Raw genomic sequence first — 25,677 nt, 5'->3', positions numbered from 1 at the left:
ACTGATTCCTTGGCTGCTATGTCTCCATGTTGTCTCCTAACCACACAGATGTTTACATGTTTTCAGATCCTGCTAAGCACAGGATCTGGTACACTAACGTTCTCAATACAACCATCAATCAAAGCTATGAAACAAACCATGGACAGCTACCCTCAGGGACAAAATAATACAATGAAAATGTCTAGGTTCTGCCTTGAATGCTCCAAGAGGGAAAAACCCCAGATGTATGAAGTGGTATTCAGACTAAGCTATTTCAAAAAATTAAGCCCAGCAATTTTTGTATTTTTCTTTTTTGCGTTTTTGTTTCTCTCCCAAAATTACTCAGGACTTTAACAGTCACAGCATAACTGTGTCCACTCCATGGTGCTGCCTGCCCCACCTCCACTCCCACCCTGAATTAGAGACAGTGTGCTAACTCACCTGGTATCGGTCAAGGATTCTGAAGTCCTGACAGGTGGTTCTGTATGTGGCTTGGGCTGCCGGAAGACTGGAAACTCCTCCTTCTTTGACTCCATAAATTCCATCAACTAACAGAAGAGCAGCATTAACTACTTGATCCAAGTCAAAAAGTGGTAAGCCCCTCTCCCTTTTTGCTTGTCTGATAATCAATTTACGCTTCAGCCTCCGAGCTTCTGGTGTCATAGCAACAGCACTGGGACAAGCTTCCAGCCTCTTCAGAAGCAATTTCTCCTCATAGATGCTCACAGAGGTGTATTTGGACCCTTTAGGTTTCCTGTCCTTCTCCAGCTGTGGCTTCCTCTTTTCTCGAGCCCTTGTTTGCAAAGATGTGTTGGAATCTGTGTCTTCACTGTCAATGTCCATCCTGTCGGGTTTTTCCTCCTCACTCTCTACTTCCTGCTTTATCTGCTCGGGTGCTCTGACCTTCTTTCTGCCCCCAACCACTGTCCCAGAAGCTGTTGACCCAGCAGGGGGTGGGACATACTCCATCCCTGGATCTATGACTCCATCACCTTCCATCTCATCATCATCTGTGCAGAGCATAAAACAAAACAGAAGAAATGCAAAGCACACCACATGCAAGGTGAAAGCATACACTTTTATATCATGGGCCATACATAAAAGACCCACAAAGGGTTAAGTCTTACCATGAAATAAGGCTTGTGGTGGCATCACATCTGGAATCAGATCTGCTTCCGAAAGCAAGCTAGGTGTGGCTGAGTGAGAGGCAGGAGTCCCAGGGGCAGAGAAATCCAGAGAAGGAGAAGGAGATGGACTTGTCAGCGGAGTGCGGTCAGAGGAGCTCAAGGATGAAAAGTCAATCACTTCTCCTTTTTCTAGAATTACATCAGGCCGGCGGCCTCGGCTTATGAATTTTACTGGGGTTGAAGAAGTGCTCCTGTCAAGAAAGCCAGCTGCTTCCTTCTGTGCTCTTCTAATGTCTTTTGCTTCCTGAGTACGAGATCTTTTCTCTTTTAATTCCATGGCCGATTCCACAGGATTGCGACTCGCACGTTTTCTAAGGCCCTCAACAGTAATGATGGGATCTAAAATTGGTTTTGAGGCTGCTGGAAAAGAATAAATATCTAAATTTTTTGAAATTATATTTTATTAATTATGCTGTTACAGTTGTTTAGATTTTTCCCCTCTTTTCCCCACCTTCACCCAGAACTCCTCACTCCCTCTGGTAATCTCCACACAAGTTCATGACCATGAGTCATGCATATAAGTTCTTAGACTACTCCATTTCCTGTACTGTACTTTGTATCACCAAAGCTATTCTGTAACTACCTATTTGTATTTCTTAATCCCTTCACCTCTTCATTATTCCCCCATCTGACAACCAACTAAATGCTCTCCACAAGCATGATTCTGACTCTATTCTTGTTTGTTTAGTTTGTTTTTTAAATTCAATTGTTGATAGACATGTATTTTTGCCATTTTATTGATCATAATTTTGATCTTCTTTTCTTAAATAAGACTTTAAAATTTCATACAGTACTGGTTTGGTGATGATGAACTCCTTTACCTTTTTCTTGTCTGGGAAGCTCTATATTTGCCCTTCGATTCTAAATGATCGCTTTGCTGGGTAGAGCAATCTTGGCTGTAGGACTCTGCTTTCCATGACTTTGAATATTTCTTGCCAATCCCTTCTAGACTGCAAAGTTACTTTTGAGAAATCAACTGACAGTCTTATGAGAACTCCCCTATAGGTAACTAACTGCTTTTCTCTTGCTGCTTTTTAGATTCTCTCTTTACCTTTCACCTTTGGCCTTTTTATGATGATGTGCCTTGGAGTGCTTTGCATCTATCTTGTTTGGGACTCTGTGCTTCCTGGACTTGTATGTCTATTTCCTTCACCAAGTTAGGGAAGTTTTCTTTCATTATTTTTTCACATATATTTCCAATTTCTTGCTCTTTCTCTTCTCCTTCTGGAACACCCATAATGTGAATGTTGGACCACTTAAGGTTGTCCCAGAGGCTGTTTATACTACCCTCATTTTTTTAAATTCTTTTTTCTTCTTGTTGTTCCAATGGTTGTTTTTTGCTTCCTTACGTTCCAAATCATTGATCTGATTCTTGACTTCATCCATTCTACTGTTGTTTACCTGTAAATTTTTCTTTATATCACTTAGTGTATCGTTCATTTCTGACTGGATCTTTTTTGTTCTGCTGAGGTCCTCACTAAACTTAGTGAGCATCCTTATAAACGGTGTTTTGAACTCTGCATCTGATAGCTTGCTTATCTCCATTCCCTTTAGCTCTTTTTCTGGAGTTTTAATATTTTCTTTCATTTTGGCCATGATTCTTTGTCTCCTTTTTTGGCAGCCTCCCTGTGTTTGTTTCTATGTATTAAATAGAGCTGTTGTGACTCTGTGTCTTGGAGTGTGGCCTAATATAGTAGATATCCTGTAGGGTCCAGTGGCATAGCTTCCCCTATCACCAAAGCTGGGTACTCTAGATGCACCCTTAGTATGTGGCTGTATACACTCTCCTCCTCTACTTGAGCTTTGATTGCTGTTGGCAGGTCAATGGAAGGGGTTTACCCAGGCCAGTCAGCTGCAAGCATTGGCTGTGACCACTAACCACCATCCTCCGCCATCCATGGAGGATCATCTGTGCAGGGGCAGGGTGGTAGTGCTATGACATGGTCAGCAGCTGCCCACCAGGTGCGCAGGCTTTGGGATTTCCTGGGTGGTGCTAGGCAAGGTCAGCCTCCATGTGTGTTTAGCCCAGGGCCACCTTGCCTGAGCTATAAAGCAATCTTAGATAGCTGCTACTTATGCTAGCTAGGCTTGGAGATTCCCCGGTGAAGCCATACTGTGAATCCAGGCTGGCTGCTATTAGTGGCAAGCCTGAGACTCACTGAGGCCAGCAGTTCCTTTTTTGATGTTTTAGGGAGTTGTGAAGCATGAGCCAAGACTAGCCAATCATGTGGAAAAGCAGCTTGGGTAGGCCCATAAGTTGAGTGGGGCAGAGTCTCTGGGGATCTCCAAGGTAGGTCAAACAGTGTTAACCAGGTTGATGAATTCTCAGAGATGGCACTAGCTTTTGGGCTCTGTGTCTCAGTCAGGGAAGGGTTCAGAAAATGAACAATGAACTCCACTTGCCTTGATGCCAAACACTTCAATTTCTCCCTGTATGACACTGGTGTCTTTCAAGCTGTTACCCCAGTGCTGGACTTCAGAGGAATTGAGTCTGAGTAGGTGAGACCATGTGTGGGTTCTTAAGAGGCCCTGCTTGGGGCTCCAGAAGTTTCTTCCATTAACATAAACCCTACTGGTTTTTGCAGTCAGAAGTTGCAGGGACTTATCTTCTTGGCACTGGGACCCTGGGCTGGGAGTCTGGTGTGGGCTGAGACTCCTCATTCCCAAGATACCCCTCCTGAATTTTTATCCACCACCTGTGGATGTAGGACCAGACCATTCCATGGCTCTGCATCTACACCTCTCCTACCAGTCTGGATGAATGTGATTTTTTTAATTCCATAGTTGTCAGACTTCCACTCAACTCAATTTCTGATGGTTCTGAGTGATGGCTGTTCTATATTTTAGTTGTAATTTTGATGTGGTTTTGTGAAGAGGCAAGTCATGTCTGCCTGTGCCACCATCTTGACCAGAAGTCTCTCTAAATTTTTAAATAATCACTCAGCTTTCATTTCTTTCGCTAAATTTATTGTTGTAAACCTATTACATTCAAAATAGAGAAATGCTTGATGAATGCTTTATTTTGTTTTCCTGTCATTTTTACTTCTGGTCACTAGTTTAAGAACTTTTTCTGACTCCTCTTTCCTATACCCCATCGCTAATCTCACATTTTCTTTTGGGTGGCTTCTCCTAATTGTTATTCCCTCTCCCTTCCGTTATTTAATTAACTCAATAAATACTTGTTGAACACTTGCTAAGTCAATGAATGCTTTAAATGAGGAATTATACCTATCTCTTAAGGAAAAAGTTGTAATCACATTTAAACAACTAATTACTATCTTACCTATTAGGATTGGTAAACATTAAAAGTTTAATAATGCTCAGCAAGCATAGGGAGAAATGAACATTTTCATACCAGAACGTAAATTTTACTACAATTTTTTGGAAGGTAATTTGGCAATACTGATAAAAGTTTTCAATTAGCATGTGTTTTTGATAAAGCAACATGCTTCCAGGAATTTATCACAAAAAATTGCACAAGTACACAAATATAATATTGTAATACTATTTAAAATAACAATAGAAGGTTCTAGAAATAAGCAAAATGTCCACCAACAGGGGTTTAATAAATTTCTATATAGTCATTCAATGGAATGCAATGAAATAAAAGATCTGCATGTACAGCTATGTAAAAATATCCAAGGTATACTTGTAAGCAGGGGGATAACTGAAGTACAAGTATTATGGGTCCATTTACAGTTTTTCTTAAAAAATAACAAAATGTTTAAATATGCAGAAACTACTTCTAAAGGCATTCACAAGAGTCAACAGTGGTTACTATGACGAGTGAAACTGCAGGAAAGGGTATATGTAGAGGGGCACTGTCCAGAATTTATACCCTTCAATCCTATTTGATTTTTTCACAAATATATTTTTTAAAATGTAAAAGCTGTCCTGTACAATTTTGTTAACCAGTGTCACCCCAATAAATTCAATTTAAAAAAGTAACAATAAAAAAATAAAAATGTAAAATTTGAAGCTAGGTGAATGGTGAACGTGGGGATTCATTATATTACTCTCCATACTGCATATATTTAAAATTTTTCATGATAAAAAGATTAAAATAAGGACTTCTGGTCAAGATGGAGATATAGGTAAACACACTTTGCCTCTTCTTGCAACTACAGAAAAAATACATCTAGACTATAACACAACTACCACCCAGAACTATCAGAAAATCGAGCTGTAAGGAAGTCCAACAACCAAGGATTTAAAGAAGTCACATTCATCCAGATGGGTAGGAGGGGTGGAGATGTGAAGAGAGGTAGAGAGGCGCAGAAAGGCACGATACTGTGGAGGCAGTGTGGAGAGGCAGCAGAATGGGCCGTACCACATTCACATGTGGTAGATAAAAACTGGGAGGGATATTTCAGGTGCACAGGATCACTGGCCCAAACCCGACTACCCAGCAGCCCAGGGCTCCAGCACCTCGAAGATAAATCCTAATAACTTCTGACTGTGAAAAAAGTGGACATGGGGTGTGGAAGAAACTGCCAGATTATCAGGAGACTCATCTTAAAGGTCCTGGATAGACGTAGGATTTACACAGACCCACCTCCTCTAGGATTCAGCACCAGGGCAACAGCTGGAAGGGCACAAGTGGCATATGAGGAGAAAGCAAAGAGACTAGAAACAGGGCAGAGGCTGGGAGACAGCTTCCTCCCAGGAAAACCACCAGAAGCTAGGCATCCACAATGTCTCCTCTCTGAGTGCTCTCCCCTACAGAGCCACAAAGTGGTAAAAGGGGTTGCCCCACACTGGCAATCATCTAAGGCACTGTCCCACACTATTAACAGATACAATCTTCTAAAATAGGCCAGGCTACTAAGACACGGGGTCAAAGTAGCTCTACATAAACACAGAAACAAACACAGGGAAGCTGCCAAAATGAGGGCACAAAGAAATATAGCCCCATTGAAAGAATAAAATAAAACTCCAGAAAAAGAATTAAACAAAACATAGATAACCAACCTATGAGATGCAGAGTTCAAAACACTGCTTATAAGGATACTCAGTGAACTCACTCAGTATGGCAATAGCATGATAAAGACCTAGGCAGAAATGAAGGTTACATTAAGTGAAATAAAGAATAATCTACATGGAACCAATAGTGGAGTGGATAAAACTGAATATCAAGTCAATAAATTGGAATATAACAAAGAAAAAAGCACACACTCAGAATGCTAACAAGAAAAAAGAATTTTAAAAAATGAGGATAGAATAATAAGCCTCTGGGACATCTTCAAATATACCAACACCCCAATCATAACAATGCCAGAAGGAGAAGAGGAAAAGAAACTGAAAATTTATTTGAAAAAAAAAAAAAAAAAGAAAGAAAACTTCCCTAATTTGGTGGAGGAAATAGACATATAAGTCCAGGAAGCACAGAGAGTCCCAAATAAGTGGGACCCAAAGAGCACCACACCCAGGCACATCATAATTAAAATGCCCAAGATTAAAAATAGAGAATCCTAAAAACAAGAGAAAAGAAGAGAGTTACCTACAAAGGAGTTCTCATAGCTGTCAGCTGATTTCTCAAAAGACATTTTGCTGAATAGAAGGGACTAGCAAGAAGCATTCAAAGCAATGAAAAGTAAGGTGCTGCAACCTTGAGTACTCTATTTAGCAAAACTATCATTTAGAATTGAAGGGCACATAAAGTGCTTCATAAACCAGGTAAAGCTAAAGTTTTTCATCATTACCAAGCCATTACTATATGAAATTTTAAAGAATCTTATTTAAGAAAAAACCCACAACTATAAACATTAACATAGCAACAAATTCACAACTACCAACAACTGAATCTAAAGAAACAAACACAAACCAAAAACCAGAAGAGGAACAGAATCATAGATACAGAGATCATTTGAATGGTTATCAGCTAGGAGGGGGAAAAGATGCAGGGATTAAAGAGCATAAATTGGTAGGTACAAAATAGACAGGGGGATATTAGGAATAGCATTGGAAATGTGAAGCCAAGGAAATTATATGTACAAATCATGGACATGAATGAAGGGAAGGGACTTCAGGAGGGAATGAGGGGACCGCAGGAGGGAGGGGGACAAAGGGGGGGGAAACTGGGATAACTATAATAGCATAATCAATAAAATATATATATTTTAAAAATTTTCAAACAAGGGGAGGCAAGATGGCAGAGGAGTGACTGGAAGCCACACTAACCTCCTCCCAGGATGAATCTGGAATTACAACTAAACTGTGGAGAAATCACCTGGAAAAAAACAACTGAATATCAAGAGAGAAAGCTTATGGCCTCGGACAGACAGAAGAATCGTCTTCAGCACTAACTGACTGATAACGAGTGTGGAAAAGGCTGGCTGGGTGCCCACAGATGGCAGCGCCAGAGGGATAATTAAGCAATTATCCCTGATTGGATCCCCCTGAGAAGTATGGGATCTAAACCCTAAGCTGGGATCCCCAGCCTAGAGCACCAGAACCCAAAGGACATACATATAACAACTAAAATTGGTATCTGTGCATTGGTGATGAAAATTGGCAGAGTTACTCTCTGCCAGAGATGGACAACCGGAGACACAAAGAGCCGTTTAAAGGACCAATGCACAAATATTCATATGCATCCATTTACCAAGGGCTCAGGAAAAGGCCGGGGCAGGGTGGGCTAGAGATGCCTGAGGACAGACTGGGGACAGCAGCTTAGGGGTGAGAACTGAGAGAATAGCCTCTGGGATACTGGTGCTGAGTCATTCCCCATATGGCAATAGCCATTGTGCTTAGGCAGACCACTCCCCCTCAGAGCTGTAACAGCCTGAGGGGAAACAACAGTCTCACCCCCAGGAGATACTCTGCCCTGGTTCTGTGGTGCTTAAATCTGACTGCTGAGAGCAGAGTGACTAGATTAACGTGAAGGAGACAGCCACAGAAAGTAGATCCCTGGCAGTCTCGGAGCAGGCCACCTAAGGTCAGACAAGGTCAACATCTGACATCTTCAGAGGCAGATCGAAAAAGAAAAAACAGCGGTAAATAGCAGAGGCTACAGAGATGAAATCCACTGTGGTCTTCTCCATTATTAGCAATATTTTCTTTCCTGCATAGGTTTTTAACATTCATTTCTTGTCTATCATGTTTGTGCAAATTAAGTCAATAGAATTTAGACTATAGTTTGTTTCTCTCCTTTCTTGTAGTAGTCTTAATCTCTTTACACCCTTGTTAATACTGGTTCATTTGCTGTTGATAGTGGGATTGTGGGGAGTAGGAGATAAATTTGTGGATGTGGGTTTGTTCACTGGGCTTTGTGGTTCTGTTCTGGCAGCACCTGTACAACAACATACAAGAATATATGGTGGGCGGAGTAACCCTCAGTCAATCAGCTGGAGGGAAGGACTCAGCAAATGACAAAGTAACAACAATCAAAACCCAATTACATCCAGAGAGCCAACATAAACAACATAAAGGACATCCCAAGAGGATTAAGTTCAGGAGATCAAGGAAACTGCACCCCCGAATGCCACACATCTCTTACCATAGGAGTTCACACCACAAAGAAAGGAAGTCAAAGCAGATCAATTTGAGGAGCAAAAATGAACAAAGAGTCTCCCCTAAAATGGGGAGATAATGAAACAACCCCCAATCAAAAGGTAAGGAGAAATCTCAATAAAGAGTGCTAAATGAAATAGAGGCGAGTAAACTATCAGACATTCAGTTCAAAACAATGGTTAAAAGGAAGCTCAATGATTTCAGTAAGAATTACCAAAAACTACAGGGAAGTTACAAGAACTTTACTGCAAATTATACCAGCATGAAAAAGGGCAAGGAAATTATCACCAAGAGCCAAGAGGAAAAAAACACAATGTCTGAATTGAAGAACACAATACAAGGAATGAAAGGCAGCCCAGATGAAGTAGAAAAATCAAATAGGCAAGCTGGAAGACAACGTAGAAAAAAATCCCAGAGTGAGCAAGAAAAGGAAAAAAGACTCACAAAGAAAGAAGAGGGGTTAGAGAAACTGCAGGACAACACGAAACATAATATCTGTATAACAGTGATACCAGAAGGAGAAGAAGATAAAGAAGGGATAGAAAACATGTTTGAAAAAGTAATAATGAAAAACTTCCCAAAACTGATGAGAGAAGTACCACAAATCCAGGAAGCAAAAAGGGTCCCAATCAAGAGGAACCCAAAGAGATGTAATCCAAGACACATAATTAAATAGGCAAAATTCAAAGACAAAGAGAGAATCTTAAATGCAGCAAGGGAGAAACAGGATGTAACATACAAGGGAGCCCAGATAAGGCTACCAGCCAACTTTTTAACAGAAACACTACAAGCCAGAAGGGAATGGCAAGAAATATTCCAAGTAATGAAAAGCAAAGGCCTACATCCAGTACTACTCTATCCAGCAAGGCTTTCAATTAAAATGAAAAGCGAAATAGTTTCCCAGACAAATGAAGGCTGAAAAATGCACACACCTTCACCAAACTAGCACTGCAGGATATGCTAAAGGAACTGCTTTAAGAAAAGGAAGAAAAACAGTGAGAGAGAGAGAGCAACACAGATACAAAGGGAATAAACTGGCAATGAATAACTACCTCTCAATAATAACCTTAAATGTAAATGGATTCAATGCTCCAATCAGAAAACATACGGTAGCTGAATGGGTAAGAAAATATGACCCACACACATGCTGTCTACAAAAGACTCACCTCAGAAAAAAAGACCTATACAGACTGAAAGTAAAGGATTGGAAAAAAATATTCCAAGCAAATGGACAGGGGAAAAAAGCTGTGTAGCAAAACTTATATCAGAAAAAATAGACTTCAAAACAAAGGCCATAAAAAGGGACTCAGAGTTCCAGCCAAAATGGAGGCATAGGTAGAAACCCTTCAATTCCTTGAACAACCAAAAGGAGGAAGACAACCACTCTAAAATCCATAAACCACCAGAAACATCAGAAAATCAAACTACATGGAACTCTGACAACCAAAGAATTAAAGAAAAAATCAAATGGAACAACCAGACCAGCAGCACCCCAGGGCAGCAAGGACAGTTGCCCTACCTGGATGAATACCTAGGACCCTGTCCCCCTAAAACTTATCTGGTGTGCCAAGACCAAGAACTATGGTCCAAATGAAAGAACAGAGCAAAACCTCAGAAAGAACTAAGCGATGAGGAGACAGCCAATATGTCTGATGGAAAAGTTCAAGCCCTCGTAATCAAAATGCTCACAGATCTGATTGAGCTTGGTCAAAAAATGAAAAAAACAAATGAAAGATACCTAAAATGAAATAAGGTAAAATATTCAGGGAACCAACAGTGATAAAGAAGGAAACCAGAACTCAAAGTAATGGTTTGGACCAGAAGGAAAAAAATAAACAATCAACCAGAAAAGAATGAGAAAAGAATTCAAAAAAGTGATGAGAGATTTACGAACCTCTGGGACAACTTGAAACGTTCCAATATCCGAATTACAGGGGTGCCGGAAGGAGAAGAACAGCAGCAAGTAATTGAAAACTTATTTGAACAAATAATGAAGGAAAACTTCCCCAATCTGGTGAAGGAAATAGACTTCCAGGAAGTCCAGGAACCCAAGAGAGTCCCAAAGAAGTTGGACTCAAAGAGGAACACACTAAGGCGAATCATCATTAAGTTACCTAAGATTAAAGATAAAGAGAGAATCCTAAAATAAGCAAGAGGAAAGGAGAAAGTTATCTACAAAGGAGTGCCCATAAGACTATCAGCTGATTTCTCAAAAGGAACCTTGCAGGCAAGATGGGGCTGGAAAGAAGTATTTGAAGTTCATGAAAGGCAAGGACCTATATCCAAGAATATTCTACCCAGCAAAGCTTACATTTAGAATGGAAGGGCAGATAAAGTGCTTCCGAGATAAGGCCAAGTTAAAGGACTTCATCATCACCAAGCCATTATTATACCATACGTTAAAGGGACTTATCTAAGAAAAAGAAGATCAAAACTATGAACAGTAAAATGACAACAAACACAACTATCAACAAATGAACCTAAAAAAAAGAAAAACAACTAAAATAAAAACTAAGCAAACAACCACAACAGGAACAAAACCAGAGAAATGGGTATCACATGGAGGGATTTCAGTGGGGAGGGAGAAGGGGGGAGGGTAAACAGGGAGGAAAAGGTACAGGCAAGAAGAAGCATAATTAGTAGGCATAAAATAGATGAGAGATAAAAAATGGTATAGGAAACACAGAACTCAAAGAACTTATATGTACAACTCATGATCATGAACTAAAAGGGGGGGAAATGCTGGAGGGTTATGGGGGCAGAGCGAAGGGGGGGATGAAGGGGGAAAATTGGGAATTTTTTTGTTAATTATACTGTAATAGCATAATAGGATTTGTTTCCAAAAGAAACAAAATATACATTCTTTTCAAATGCACATGGAATGTTTTCAAAGATAGACCACATGACAGGACACAAAACAAGCCTCAACAAATTCAAGAAAATTAAAATCATATCAAGCATATTCTCAGACCACAAGGGCTTGAAACTAGAAACCAACCTCAAGGGAAAAACTCAGAACACTCAAATTCATGGAGACTGAATATCATGCTATTAAACAATGAATGGGTTAAGAATAAGATCAAAGAAAAAAATCAAAAAGTTTCTGGAAACAAATGAAAATGAACTCACAACAGCCCAAAACTTATGGGACACAGCGAAAGCAGTCCTGAGAGGGAAGTTCATAGCAATACAGGCCTACCAAAAAAAGATAGAAACATTTCAAATAAACAACCTGACCCTATGCTTACAAGAACTTGAGGAAAAAAAAACAAAGGCAGCCCAGAGGAAGTAGAAGGAAGAAAATAACTGAAATCAGAGCAGAATTAAATGACATAGAGACTAAAAGCACAATTCTAAGGATCAATGAATCCAAGAGCTGGTTCTTTGAAAAGATAAACAAAATGACAAGCCTTTAAGCAGACTCATCAAGAAAAAAAAGAGAGAACCCAAATAAACACAATCATAAATGAAAGAGAAGAAATTACAAGTGATACCAAGAAACACAAAGGATTGTAAAAAATTAATACGAGTAACTATATGCCAAGAAATTTGAATGCCAGGGTGAAATGGAAAATCTCTAGAAAAATGTAATCTTCTAAAACTGCATAAAGAAGAAGCAGAACACCTGAACAAATTGGTAACAGTTGGAGAAATCAAACCAGTAATCAAAAAACTCCAGGTACTCAAAAGACCTGGACTGGACCATTTCACAGGAGAATTTTACAAAGCATATAAGGAAGAGCTAACCCCTATCCTTCACAGAATATTTTTAAAAAATCCCAATAGAGGGAAGACTCCTAAACATTTTTACAAAGCCAGCATCATTCTAATGCCAAGACCAAATGAAGACACAACAAAGAAAGAAAACTACAGGCCAATATGGCTGATAAACAGAGATGCTAAAATCCTCAACCAAATATTGGCAAACTGCATCCAACAATACAATAAAAAGATCATACACCATGATCAAGTGGGATTCATCCTAGGGATGCAAGGATGGTACAACATTCACACATGAACAAATGTAATACATCACATAAACAAAATCACATGATCATATCAATAGATGCAGAAAAAGCATTTGATAAGATACAGTACTCATTTACAATAAAAACACTCAGCAAAGTGGGAGTAAAGGGAGCATACCTCAATATAGTAAAGGTCATGTATGAGAAACCTACAGCCAACAACATACTTAATGGGCAAAAGCTAAAAGCTTTCCCACTAAGATTAGGAACAAGACAAGTGATGTCTGCTTTCACCACTTTCATTCAACATAGTATTGGAAGTCCTAGCCACAGAAATCAAATAAGAGAAATAAAAGACAATCAAATTGGAAAGGAGGAAGCAAAACTGTCATTGTTTGCAAATGACATAATAGTGTTCATAGAAAATCCTGTAGACTCCACCAAAAATCTACTCAACCTAATAAGTGAATTTGGCAAGAGTGGAATACAAAGTCAATAATCAGAAATCAAAGGCATTTCTGTATACCAGCAATGAAATATTAGAAAGAGAAGTCAGATAAAAAATCCCATTTGATATAGCAACAAGAAAAATAAAGTACCTTGGAATAAACCTAACCAAGGAAGTAAAGACTTGTACTCAGAAAAGTACACAACACTGAAGAAAGAAATTAAGGACGACATATAAACAAACAGAAGTATATACTGTATTCACAGTTGGAAGACTTAATATCCTCAAAATGTCCATACTACCCAAAGCAATGTATAGATTGAACACAATCCCTATTAAAGTACCAATGACATATTTCACAAATATAGAACAAACACTTCAAAAATTTATGTGGAACCATAAATGACTCTGAATAGCTGCAGTAATTTTGAGAAAGAAGAACAAAATAGGAAGGATCACAATATCTGACATCAAACTATATTACGAGGCCACTATAATCAAAACAGTCTGATACTGTCACAAGAACACAAATACAGACCAATGGAACAGAACAGAGAGCCCAGAAATAAACCCAAGTCTCTACTGTCAGTTAATATTTGACAAAGGGGGCAGAAGCATAAAATGGAGTAAAAATAGCCTCTTCAACAAATGGTGTTGGGAGATCTGGACAGGTACATGCAAAAAAATGAAACTTGACCACCAACTTGCTATATATATATAAATAAACTCAAGATGAATAAAAGACTTAAATATAAGTCGCAACACTATAAAAGTCCTAGAGGAGAACATGGGGAGGAAAATCTCAGATATTCCACCCAGCAATATTTTCAGATATGTCCCCTAGAGTAAGGGACATAAAGAGAAGAATTAGCAAATGGGACTTCATCAAAATTACAAGCTCTTGCACAGCTAAAGAAAATATCAGCAAAATGAAAAGGGAACCAACTGTATGGGAAAATATATTTGCCAATGATATATCAGACAGGGATTTGATCTCCAAAATATATAAGGAACTCATACAACTCCACACTGAGAAGACAAATAATCGAATTAAAAAATGGGCAAAGGAGGACTTCTGGCCAAGAAGAAGGCATAGGTAGGTACACTGTGCTTCCTCGTACAACCAAAAGAAGGACAACAACAAATTTAAAAAGAAACAACCATAACTGCCAGAAAATCAAACTCTATGCAAGTCTACCAACCAAGGAGTTAAAGAAGAAACATTCATCCAGACCAGTAGCAGCAGTGCAGATGGGCTGCAGGAGTGGAGAGGACATGTGGCAAGGTGGCAGCTGAAGGACCAGGGGTGGAGAGGTGTTGGGGGAAGTTAAAGCAGCGGCTGGCAGAGCAGATGATCCTACATTTGCATGTGGGTAAACCAAGAGGAACAACTGGGGAGTGAGACAAACCACACAACCCCGAGTTCTCATGTGGGGAAATGAAGCCTCAAAACTTCTGACTGAAACAACCTGTGGGGGTTGAGGCACCAGAAGAAACTCCCAGACTCAGAGGAGATTGATTTCATTGGAGAGACCCATAATGTCCTAGAATGCACACAAACCCACGCACGATTTGCTTGTGAGCAGTTGGGGAAGTGACTAAAAGCTGGCAGAGAGCCCAGCAAGCAGCATTGTTCCCTTTAGGACCCACATACAGCACCACAATGCAGTGATATGGGTTGCCCCACCCTGAAGAATACATAAGGCTTGGCCCCTTGCTACTTAACAGGTGTGCTGGGGAAAAAAATGGCCCAAATAAAAGACCAAATCAAAGTTCAGAAAAAAATACAACTAAGCAATGAAGAGATAGCCAACCTATCAGATGCAGGTTTTAAAACACTGGTAATCAGGATGCTCACAGAAATGGTTGAGTATAGTCACAAAATAGAGGAAAGAGTGAAGGCTATGCAAAGTGAAATAAAGGAAATTACACAAGGAAGCAACAGTGACAGGAAGGAAACCAGGACTCAAATCAATGATTTGGAACAAAAGGAAGAATAAACATTAAACCAGAACAGAATGAAGAAACAAGAATTCAAAAAAATGAAGAGACACTTAGGAACCTCTGGGATAACTCTGAACATTCCAACATTTGAATCACAGGGGTGCCAGAAGGAGAAAAGGAAGAGCAAGAAATGGAAAACTTAGTTGAACAAATAGTGAAGGAAAAGTCCCCCAATCTGGTGAAGGAAATAGACTTCAAGGAAGTCCAGGAAGTTCGGAAAGTCCCAAAGAACTTGGACGCAAGGAAGCACACACCAAGGCACATCATAATTACATTACCCAAGATTAAAGATAATGAGAGAATCTTAAAAGCAAGAAGAGAAAAGAAGACAATTACATTCAAAGGAGTTCCCATAAGACAATTAGCTGACTTCCCCAAAGATACCCTGCAGGCAAGAAGGGGCTGGAAATAGTATTCAAAGTCATGAAAGGCAAAGACCTACATCCAAAATTACTCTATCCAGCAAAGCTATCATTTAGAATGGAAGGGCAGATAAAGTGCTTCCCAGATAAGGTCAAGTCAAAGGAGTTCATCATCACCAAGCCCTTATTACATGAAATGTTAAAGGGACTTATCTAAGGAAAAGAAGAAGATCAAAACTATGAATAATAAAGTCACACCTAAACCTAAAAAACAAAAACATAAACAAACTAAACAAACAACTAGAACAGGAACAGAATCATAGAAATGGAGATCACATGGAGTGTTATCAGTGGGTAGAGAGAGGGAGGAATGAGGGCAAAGGTACATGGAATAAGAAGCATAAATGGTAGGTACAAAATAGACAGGGGGAGATTAATAGTATAGGAAATGCAGAAACAAAAGGACTTATATGTACAAACCATGGACATGAACTAAGAGGTGCAAATGCAGGTTGGGGAGGGCAGGGCAGAGGGGATTAAAGGAGGGAAAATGGAACAACTGTAATAACATAATCAATAAAATATATTTTAAGATATAATAAAACATGGGCAAAAAACCTGAAAGACACTTCTCCAAGGAGGACATTCAGAGGGTCCAGAAATGTATGAAAGGCTGCTCAGCATCACTGGCCATCAGAGAGATGCAAATTTAAAACCCCAATACTACTTCACACTGGTCAGAATGACCATCATAACCAAATCAACAAACCACAATTTGTGGCGAGGGTGTGGAGAAAAGGGAACCCTAGTATACTGTTGGTGGGAATGCAGACTGGTGCAGTCACTGTGAAAAACTATGGAATTTCCTCAAAAAACTAAAAGTGGAACTGCCTTTTGACCTGGCAATTCCACTGCTGGGATTATACCCTAAGAATCCTGAAACACCAGTTCCAAAGAATCTATGAACCCCAATGTTCATAGCAGCACAATTTACAATAGCCAAGTGTTGTAAGCAACCTAAGTGTTCAGTAAATGAGTGGATCAAAACACTATGGTACATTTACACAATGGAATACTACACAGCAGAAAGAAAGAAGGAGCTCCTACCCTTTATGACAGCATGGATGGATCTGGAGAGCATTATGCTAACTGTAATAAGCCAGGCGGTGAAAGACAAATATCCTATGTTCTCACCTATAAGTGGAAGCTAATCAGCAAAGCAAACAAGCAAGCAAAATACAACCAGAGACACTGAAATAAAAAACAAACTGACAGTAACCAGAGGGGAGGTGGGAGAGGATAAAGAGGGGAAAAGGGGGTAGGGTCGTCAAGGGACGTGTACAAGGACACTTGGACAAAGCCAAAGGACTGTAGGATGGAGGGTGGGAGGAGGTGATGGCTCGGGTGGGGGGAGAGTGGTGGGTGTAAAATGGAGACAACTATATTTGAACAACAATTTAAAAGAGAGAGAGAGAAGTTTAAAACAAAATCAGATTAAAATAGAGCACCTTCCAGATATCAAAGGAAATTTTACAAACTGGTAACTTGATTGAAATTATCAAATATTTTAATGAAATTATTATTTATGGTATACCAAAAAAAGTGTCACAATAAATTGCCAAGCAGAGTTACTCAGGAGGCAGATGAGGTATATCTGGTAAAAATGGGATTGTTTCCTAAGCTCACACTTGCTTGACTTTGGTCTGGTTAGCACCTTCTATACTGTGCTCACAACAGTACCTTTTACTTTCAAGGTAGAGGCAGACAACTTCTCTCCTTCAGGTTTCATTGTTGGGGGCTTGTTGTGAACAAGTTTCCACCATCCTGGTTCTCCAAATTCTTGAGCACCTGAACGGAAATACATAGGACTTCCCACACTGAGGCAACCTGCTACTGTGCTCCACCAGGTCGAAGTCTTTTTCCTAGACAGTCCAAGAATATAAAAATTATTGGTATTTTAATTCAATCATTATATAGAAAATATACTGTGTATTCTACAAAGTCTAGCCTATGATATGCCACAAAACCTGCAATCTTTGAAGGAACATAAGTCAAGACAGAAGTTCTGAAGTCTGTCTGCCTTCAAATCCTGGCTCTACAACCCTCTAGCTAACTCAGTTTCTTCATCTTTAAAATTAGGATCATAGAACTTGCTTTTATATGTGAATTAAACACAGCTCTCAAAAAACATGCAGGAGAATCAATCACCCTAGTAAATACTTCATTTTTTATATTATATTTTGATTATGGTATTACAATTGTCTAAATTTTTTCCCATTCACCAATCCACCCAGCACCTCCTACTGTCTCAGGCAATCTCCACACCATTTTTATGTTCATGGGTCATACGTGTAAATTCTTCAGCTACTCCATTTTCTATACTGTACTTTACAACCCCATGTTTATTTCTGTAACTACCTATCTGTACTTCTTAATCCACTCAGCTCTTTCTCAATCCCCCTACACTTCCCTCCCATCTGGCAACCAACAAAATGAACTCCGTGTCCATGACTTTGTCTCTGTTCTTCTTGTTTGCTTAATTTGTTTTTTAGATTCAATTGTTGATATGTATGTGTTCAGTGCCTTTTTATTTTTCATAGTTTGGATCTTTTTTTTTTTTTTCCCTAAAATAAGTCCCTTTAACCTTCTATATAATAATGGTTTGGTGATGATGAACTCCTTTAGTTTTTTCTTGTTTGGGAAGCTCTTTATCTCCCCTTCAATTCTAAATGATAGCTTTGCTGTGTGGAGCAATCCTGGCTGTAGGTCCCTGCTTTTCATGACTTTTCCATGAATATTTCTTGCCAATCCCTTATAGCCTGCAAAGTTACTTTTGAGAAATCAGCTGATGGTCTTATGGGACTACCCCTCTACATAAATAACTGCTTTACTCTTGCTGCTCTTTAAATTCTCTTTTTATCTTTAACCTTTGGCATTTTAATTATGATGTGTCTTGGTGTAGGCATATTTGCATCCACCTTGTATGGGTCTGTCTGTACTTCTTGAAATTGCATGTCTATTTTCTTCACCAAATTAGGGGAATTTTTCTTTCATTATTTTGTCAACCAGATTTTGAATTTCTTCCTCTTTCTCTTTTCCTTCTGGCACCCATTATCATGCAAATGTTGGAACACTTGAAGTTGTCCCAGAGGCTACTTAGGCTATCCTTGTTTTTTTTGGACTACTTTTTCTTCTTGTTCTGCATAGTTGTTTTTTGCTTTCTTATGTTCTAAATCATTGATTTGATTCTTGGCTTCATCCATTCTACTGTTGTTTCCCTGTAAATTGTTTTCCTGTAAATTGTTTTTTATTTAAATTAGTGTTTGCTTCATTTCTAACTCTTCTTTTCTATGCTGTTAACATCCTCACTAAGTTCCTTGAGAATCCTAGTAACTAGTGTTTCATGCTGTGCATCTAATAAATTGCTTATCTCCATTTTATTTAGTTCTTTTTCTGGAATTTGGTCTTTACTTTCATTTGTGCCATTTTTGCCTCCTCATTTTGGCAGCCTCCCTGTGTTTGTTTCTATGTATTAGGTAGAGCTGCTTTGACTCCATGTCTTGGTAGTGTGGCTTAATGTATAGGTGGCCTATAGGGTTCAGTGGCACAGCCTCCCTTACCACCCAAGCAGGGTACTCGAAGTGCGCCCTTTGTGTGCACTGAGTACACCCTCCTCTTGTAGTTGAGCCTTGATTGCTGTCGGCAGGTCAATGAGAGGGATCTGCATATGCCAGTCAGCTCCAAGGACTGACTGTGACCACTGAATGACAATTTCCACCCTCTGTGAAGGATCTGTTTTGTGGGGGCAGGGTGGTGGTACTCTGATGTGGTCTGTAGCTGTCCACTAGGTACCTATGTACCTGGGGCTCTGGGCTCCCCAGGTTGTACAGGCCAAGGTCAGCGCTCTCCTGTGTTCTGCCAAGGGCCACCCTGCATGAGCTATAAAGCAACCTGACTGTAACTTGTGCTGCAAACTTCTGACTGCGAAGACCAGCGGGGATTGTTCAGTAGAAGAAAGAGTCCCAAGCAGTTCCCCTTAAAAAACCCACATGTGGACTACCACAGACACATTCCCTCTGAGCTTCCACACCACTGGGGTAGCAGCTTGAAAAGCACCAGTGGCACACAAGGAGGAACTGAAGTATCTGTCATCGAGGTGGGAGCTGGCAGACAGCTTACTCCCAGACAGAAAGGTGGGCAGCAGCCATTGTCACTTTTCTGAGCCTTCAAGCTGCTACTTGTGCTGGGCTGGAGATTCCAAGGGAAAGGCAAGCTTTGAATCTAGGCTGGCTGCTGCTAGTTCCAGGCCTGGGGCCACCTAGCTCTTGCTCATTTGATAGGATTTTGGAAGTTGTAAAGCAATAGCCAAGACCAGGCATTCATATGGAAAAGTCAGTTAACAGTTTGGATGGGCCTGTAAATTTGGTGGGACAGTTAACAGTTTGGATGGAACAGTACATTCAAAGGGATGGAGTATCAGGGATCTCCAAGGAAGGGCAAACAGTGTTAGCCAGGTTGGTCAAGTCTTCAGATATGGCACCTGACTGTTTGCTCTGCGGCTCTGTGTGGGGAAGGCTCAGAAAAGTGACAATGGCTGCTGCTCACTTTTCTGGCTGGGAGTAAACTCTCCGCTAGCTCCCACCTTGATGACAGATACTTCAGTTCCTCTTTGTATGCCACTGGTGCTTTTCAAGCTGCTACCCCAGTGTGTGGGAGCTCAGAGGGAGTGTGTCTGTGTAAGTCCACATGTGGGTTTTTTAAGGGGAACTGCTTGGGACTCCAGAAGTTTCTTCTACTGAACAATCCCTGCTGGTCTTTGCAGCCAAAAGTTATGGGGACTTATCTTCCTACTGGAACCCTAGGCTGGAGTGCTCGGTATAGGGCTGGTACTCCTTGCCCCTGAGATATCCCTCCCAAATTTTTATCCACCACACATGGATGTGGGACCAGCCCATTTCACATATCTGCCTTCTCTACCAGTCTGGATGGATGTGGTTTCTTAATTTCATAGTAGTCAGACTTCCATTCAAATCGATTTCTGATGGTTCTGAGTGATGGCTGTTACATATTAGTTATAATTTTCACGTGGTTGTTCAAGGAGTTGAGCTGTGTTTACCTATCTACCCTAATAAATAGTTCATTTTACCCAAGGTATCAGGTGCATCTATTAGTCTGTTCCTATTGGCCTTTACACCACAGAATGGGTTAAAATTATATTGCACAATATGTTCCAAAAACAAAGAATTTAACATTGGGGGTGGGGTAAGCAAGTATATAATTACACAAGAGTATATATAACAAAATTTTTTAAATATGTTAAATGTCTAATACTCAGGTTCCTCTTGAAAATTCTTTCAAACGCAACTGTTTTATTTCCACCTTGAAAACATAAGTCAATTACCAGAAATTCTTTCATAAGAAAGCCAGTTTAACAGTTCTAAAGTAGTGGTAGGAAGCAAAAGAAAAAAGTATTCTTAGCAAAAATGATGTACTAAAAAGAAAGGCAAAAAAATAAACCAATAGGCATAAACACCATTAGTGATGAAGCAAATAACTTTAGCTTTTACCAGCAATATTCTAGTTCCACAGCACCTCTCCAGTCTAAACTTTTTCAAACTTTTGCAGGCTCCCTCCTCTTGCCCAAACAGTGTGACCATAGGGGATGTCATTTCACTTGCTTTCTCACACAATGACTATTAGTTCAGTTGGTGGTATCCCATCGATCCCTTAGGTTCTGGTCACTTCTTGATCTTTTTGCTTTCTGTTCCTCAGACCTAATACTTCCCATGGTCCTATCCTCAAGTTCATTGAATCTACTTTCTGCCTATTTAATCTCTCTATTGAACCTCTCAAGTCTACCTTTGAATCTCTCTAGTCAATATTTCATTCCAGTTACTATACTTTGCAGCTCCAGAATCTCTTTCTGACTTCTTTTTAGGTTTCCTACCTCTTTGCTGATATTTCTGGTTTTTCTTACATCATTTTCTCAACTTTCTCCACATCTTCCTTTGGTTCTTTGCACATCTTTGACAGTTGTTTTAAAGTCTTTGTCTAGTAAATCCACCATTGGTTTTTTTGTTTTTGTTTTTTTTTTAAGGAAGTATCTGTTGGATCATGTTTTTTCCTTTGAATGGACCATACTTGGTTGTTTCATTGTATTCCTTTTAATTTTTTAAATTTAAAATAGGACATTTGAATTTAATAACATAGTAACTCTGGAAATTAGATTATTCCCAAAGTTTGGTTTTAGTTTTTTGATTGACGTAGGCTGTCCCTTGTGCCAAAGATCAGCATGAATTGTATAAACTTAAGGTCTTCTCAGGTCATTTCTGAGTGTGTGCCTTCCCCTGAGCACGTATATTAATCTTCTAATTTCCCTTGTATATGTAGTTGCTTTTGAATGTCTGGCTCCAAAAAGCAAACAAAAAGACAAATGAAGTGGAGAGGGGTGGAACCAGCCTATTAAATCCCTTAAAAACTGATTCAGCTAGAGGGGAAGTAGCTTGTAACAGAGGAAATGAAACAATGGCCACCTACCTCTTTGTACCTGTTGTCAGGAACAGCAGTGATCTGAGCACAGATCACAATATTTGGAGGACAGGGTCTTTTTTCTCCACCCTGGCTCCCATAAGCTATATGCAAGCTGCTCTGAGGACATGCATATTGTTGCCTGCCACAGCTGAAGTATGAGGGATAGGCAGAAGCTACAGTGAATCCTAAGAGTTGAAACTGAAATTAAGAGCAATTTACTATCCAAACCTTCCCCTGAAATTTGAAAACCTTCAACAGACTCCAAAAACCCCATTTTTGGAGTTACATCAGACAGATTCTCCAGTTGTAATTACTGTCTAGGTAGGGAGACAAATTTCTGGTGCTTGCTACTCTGCCATCTCCCTAGAATCTTCATATAACTTTTTGAATTTTAAATACTATGAATGTGTTGTTTCATATTTCATCAAATATAAGACCTTCTAATTTTAAAATATATCATTTATATATAAGAAAACTATCAAATTTTGACACACCATCACTTGTAAGATATATCCAGCTGTCAGAGAAATAAAAATCTGAAATATTGTGCACCTTAAAATCAATAAAGAATAAGCTATTCAGACTATTCTTCACTAATCAAAGGTACTCCTTCTGGAAGAATTCAAGGCTGAGATTGTACGAGCAAATTAAATGAGCACACACACAATGGCAATTAAACTGTGGTAATTAATAAAGCTTCTGTATATTTTTTAATTTATTTCTATAATAGGTACATATAGTTATTTAGATTATCCCTAAATAATCCTTTACACACTTAAACTAAATAAAAATTAAAGGCAGCTTCCAATCAAGATAGTGACATAGGCAGGTGTGACTCACCTCTTTGCATAGCCACATCAAAATTACAATTCAAATATAGAAGAACCATCACTTAGGAATGTCAGAAATCAAGTTGAATGGAAGTCTGACAACTACAGAAATGAAGAAACTACATCCATCCAAACTGTTAGGAGGGGCACAGAAGTGAAACAGGCTAGCCCCACACCCACGTGGATAAAATTTCGGAAGGGGTATCTCAGGAGCAAGGAGTCCCAGACACACACCAGCAGCCCCAGCCCAGGATTCCAGTGCCAGGACGGTAAGTCCCCACATCTCCTGGCTGCGAAAAACAGCAGGTGGAGGAGGCAACTGGATCTCAGAGCAGTTCATCTTGGGGAACCACACACAGACTTACCTACTCAGACTTGCTTCCTCTGAACCCCAGCACCAAGGTGGCAGCTTGAAAGGCACCAGTGGTATACAGGGAGAGACTGAAGTGTGGCATCAGGATGAGCAGAAGTCATTGTCCCTTTACTGAGTCCTAACTCCACAAAGCCGGTAAGCTGGTACCATATCTGAGATTCTATCAACCTGGCTAACATTGTGTGACCCACCTTGGAGATCCAGAGAGGCTCTACCCAAGCTACTTTTCTATAAGAATGGCTGGTCTTGGCTCCCAAATCCTATCAAACAAGCAACAGCTGGCTTCCATGAGCCCTAGTGGCAGTCAGATTAGAGGCACAGCTTGGCTACACCTGGGAATCTCCAAGGCCAGCACATGTAGGAGCCATCTCAGACTGCTTTACAGTTCAGACAGGATGCCCCAGACAAAACACAGGTAGAGGCTGACCTTAGGCTGTGCCACCTGGGATATCCCAGGACCAACACACCCAGTGGACAGCTACAGACCATGTCAGATCCTCACCACCATCCTGTCCCTACACATCTGACGCCCCATCGAGGGCAGGGGTTGGTGGTCCATGGTCACAGCCAGTCTTTGCAGCTGACTGGCCTGGGTCAGTTCCTCCCATTGATCTCCCAACAGCGACCAAGGCTCAAATACAAGAGGAGTGTGTTCTCAGCCCACACAAAGGGCACACTTCGAATACCCAACCTGGACAAAGGGGAGGCTGTGCCACTGTACCCAACAGGCCACCATACATTAGGCCACACTACCAAGACACAGAGTCAAAAGAGCTCTACCTAATACATAGAAACAAACACAGGGAGGCTGCAAAGACGAAGAAATAAGGAAACATGGCCCAAATGAAAGAACAGATCAAAACTCCAGAAAAAGAGCTAAACAAAATGGAGACAAGCAATCTACTAGATGAAGAGTTCAAAACACTGTTTTTAACGATGCTCAAGAAACTTAGTGAGGACCTCAGGAGAATTTAAAAAAAAACCCAGTCAGAAACAAATGATACACTAATTGAAATAAAGATCAATTTACAGGGAAACAACAGTAGAATGAAGCCAAGAATCAAATCAATGATTTGGAACATAAGGAGGCAAAAAACAACTATTGGAACAACAAGAAGAAAAAAAGAATTAAAAAAAATGAGGATAGTGTGAAACAGCCTCTGGTCCAACATTCTCCTCATAGCTATGCCAGAAGAGAAGAGAAAGAGTAAGAAATTGGGAATCTTTCCGAAAAAATAGTGAAAGAAAACTTCCCTAATTGGTGAAGGAAATAGACATGCAAGTCCAAGAAGCGCAAGAGTCCCAATTATGATGGATGTAAAGAGGCCCACTCCAAGACATATCATTATTAAAAGGCCGAAGGTTAAAGATAAAGAGAGACTCTTAAAAGCAAGAGAAAAGAAGTTAGTCATCAGGAGGTTGCCAGATGGGAGGGACAAGGAAGAGAATGGGTGAAGAAGTGAGGGAATTAAGAAGTACAAATAGGTAGTTACAGAATAGCCATGAGGATGTGAAGTATAGTATAAGAAATGCAGTACCCAAAGAAATTATACACATGACCAATGGACATGAACAATGGTAGGAGGATTGCCTGAGGGAACAAGGGCCACTTGGTGGAAGGGTGCAACGGGAGAAAAATCAAGACAACTGTTATAGCATAATCAATAAAATATAAATAAAAAGTAAACAATATTAAAGGCACAAAAGCAAAATCTATAAGTATCTGAAAGAAAATGTATTCAAATTTAGAACTTCATTACACAGTATGCTATTCTCCTACCTTTTATAGCAAATAAGAAATGGTTACTACTGTTAAGAACTAAAACATGTTCTATGAATAGGAGAATTCAAATCTTTATTAGCTATGAAAAAAGTTTGACTGCAAATGTTTTTTCAGCCTGGTTCTCTCGGGTATAGTGATTCTGTGTATGTTCATACAGAGACAACAGAGCCCGTGGTGACTCGATCAAGGAGCAGTTTCAGGTGACCTCCCAATCACTGAGTTTAAAGCAGAGTTCCAAAATAAAGGTTAGCACTGGTCAGAAAACCGAGTAACAAAGAATCACAGAGTAAATTTTAATTCTCTTTCACTCCTTCTGGTTAGAACAAGGAGTAACTTTGTTGTTTGAAATTCTAACATATGTATTCTCCCCTTTTGATGAAGAAAGTGGGTCTCATGGGCCTACAACTTAATGGCATTTTATTTCTAGTGCATTTATTTTTATAGTTTCATTCTATTTATGACAAATGATAGGAGTTTTTCACTTCCCAACTTGGTGTGAAGTTTTTTTTTATAAAATAAATGCATTTTTAAGTGACTTGATTTAAATAACTATATAATAATTCAAGGGATGCATTATTATGGCCAACACCACTAGTCTAGTGGTTAAACTATATAGCAACTGGAAAGTAATTAATGCCTTTCAGACATATTTAAAAAGAACAGGCTGTAGAAATGAACAAGTGAAACCGAACAAGTTCTG

The 25,677-nt window shown here is 39.7% G+C and overlaps 1 protein-coding gene across 2 annotated transcripts in view; it reads right to left on the bottom strand.

Annotated features, from left to right (window-relative positions):
• Positions 1-25,677, bottom strand: part of KAT14 (lysine acetyltransferase 14) — a 64,472-nt gene that overhangs the window by 31,283 nt on the left and 7,512 nt on the right. The window contains exons 4-6 of one of the 2 annotated variants that reach the window (XM_045833276.1): positions 17,201-17,382; positions 1,107-1,526; positions 421-989 (exon numbers count right to left, since the gene is read on the bottom strand). In XM_045833276.1, the coding sequence (XP_045689232.1) occupies positions 421-989; positions 1,107-1,526; positions 17,201-17,382 (1,171 nt within the window). The remainder of the gene's footprint in view (positions 1-420; positions 990-1,106; positions 1,527-17,200; positions 17,383-25,677) is intronic. The other variant, XM_045833277.1, reaches the window with a different exon arrangement.

The sequence above is a fragment of the Phyllostomus hastatus genome, unplaced genomic scaffold (assembly GCF_019186645.2).
Source record: "Phyllostomus hastatus isolate PE091 unplaced genomic scaffold, TTU_PhHast_1.1 phas_contig_17, whole genome shotgun sequence".
NCBI lineage: Eukaryota > Metazoa > Chordata > Mammalia > Chiroptera > Phyllostomidae > Phyllostomus > Phyllostomus hastatus.
The sequence above is the reverse complement of the archived record's forward strand: the minus strand, read 5'-3'. Positions and strand labels throughout refer to the sequence as shown.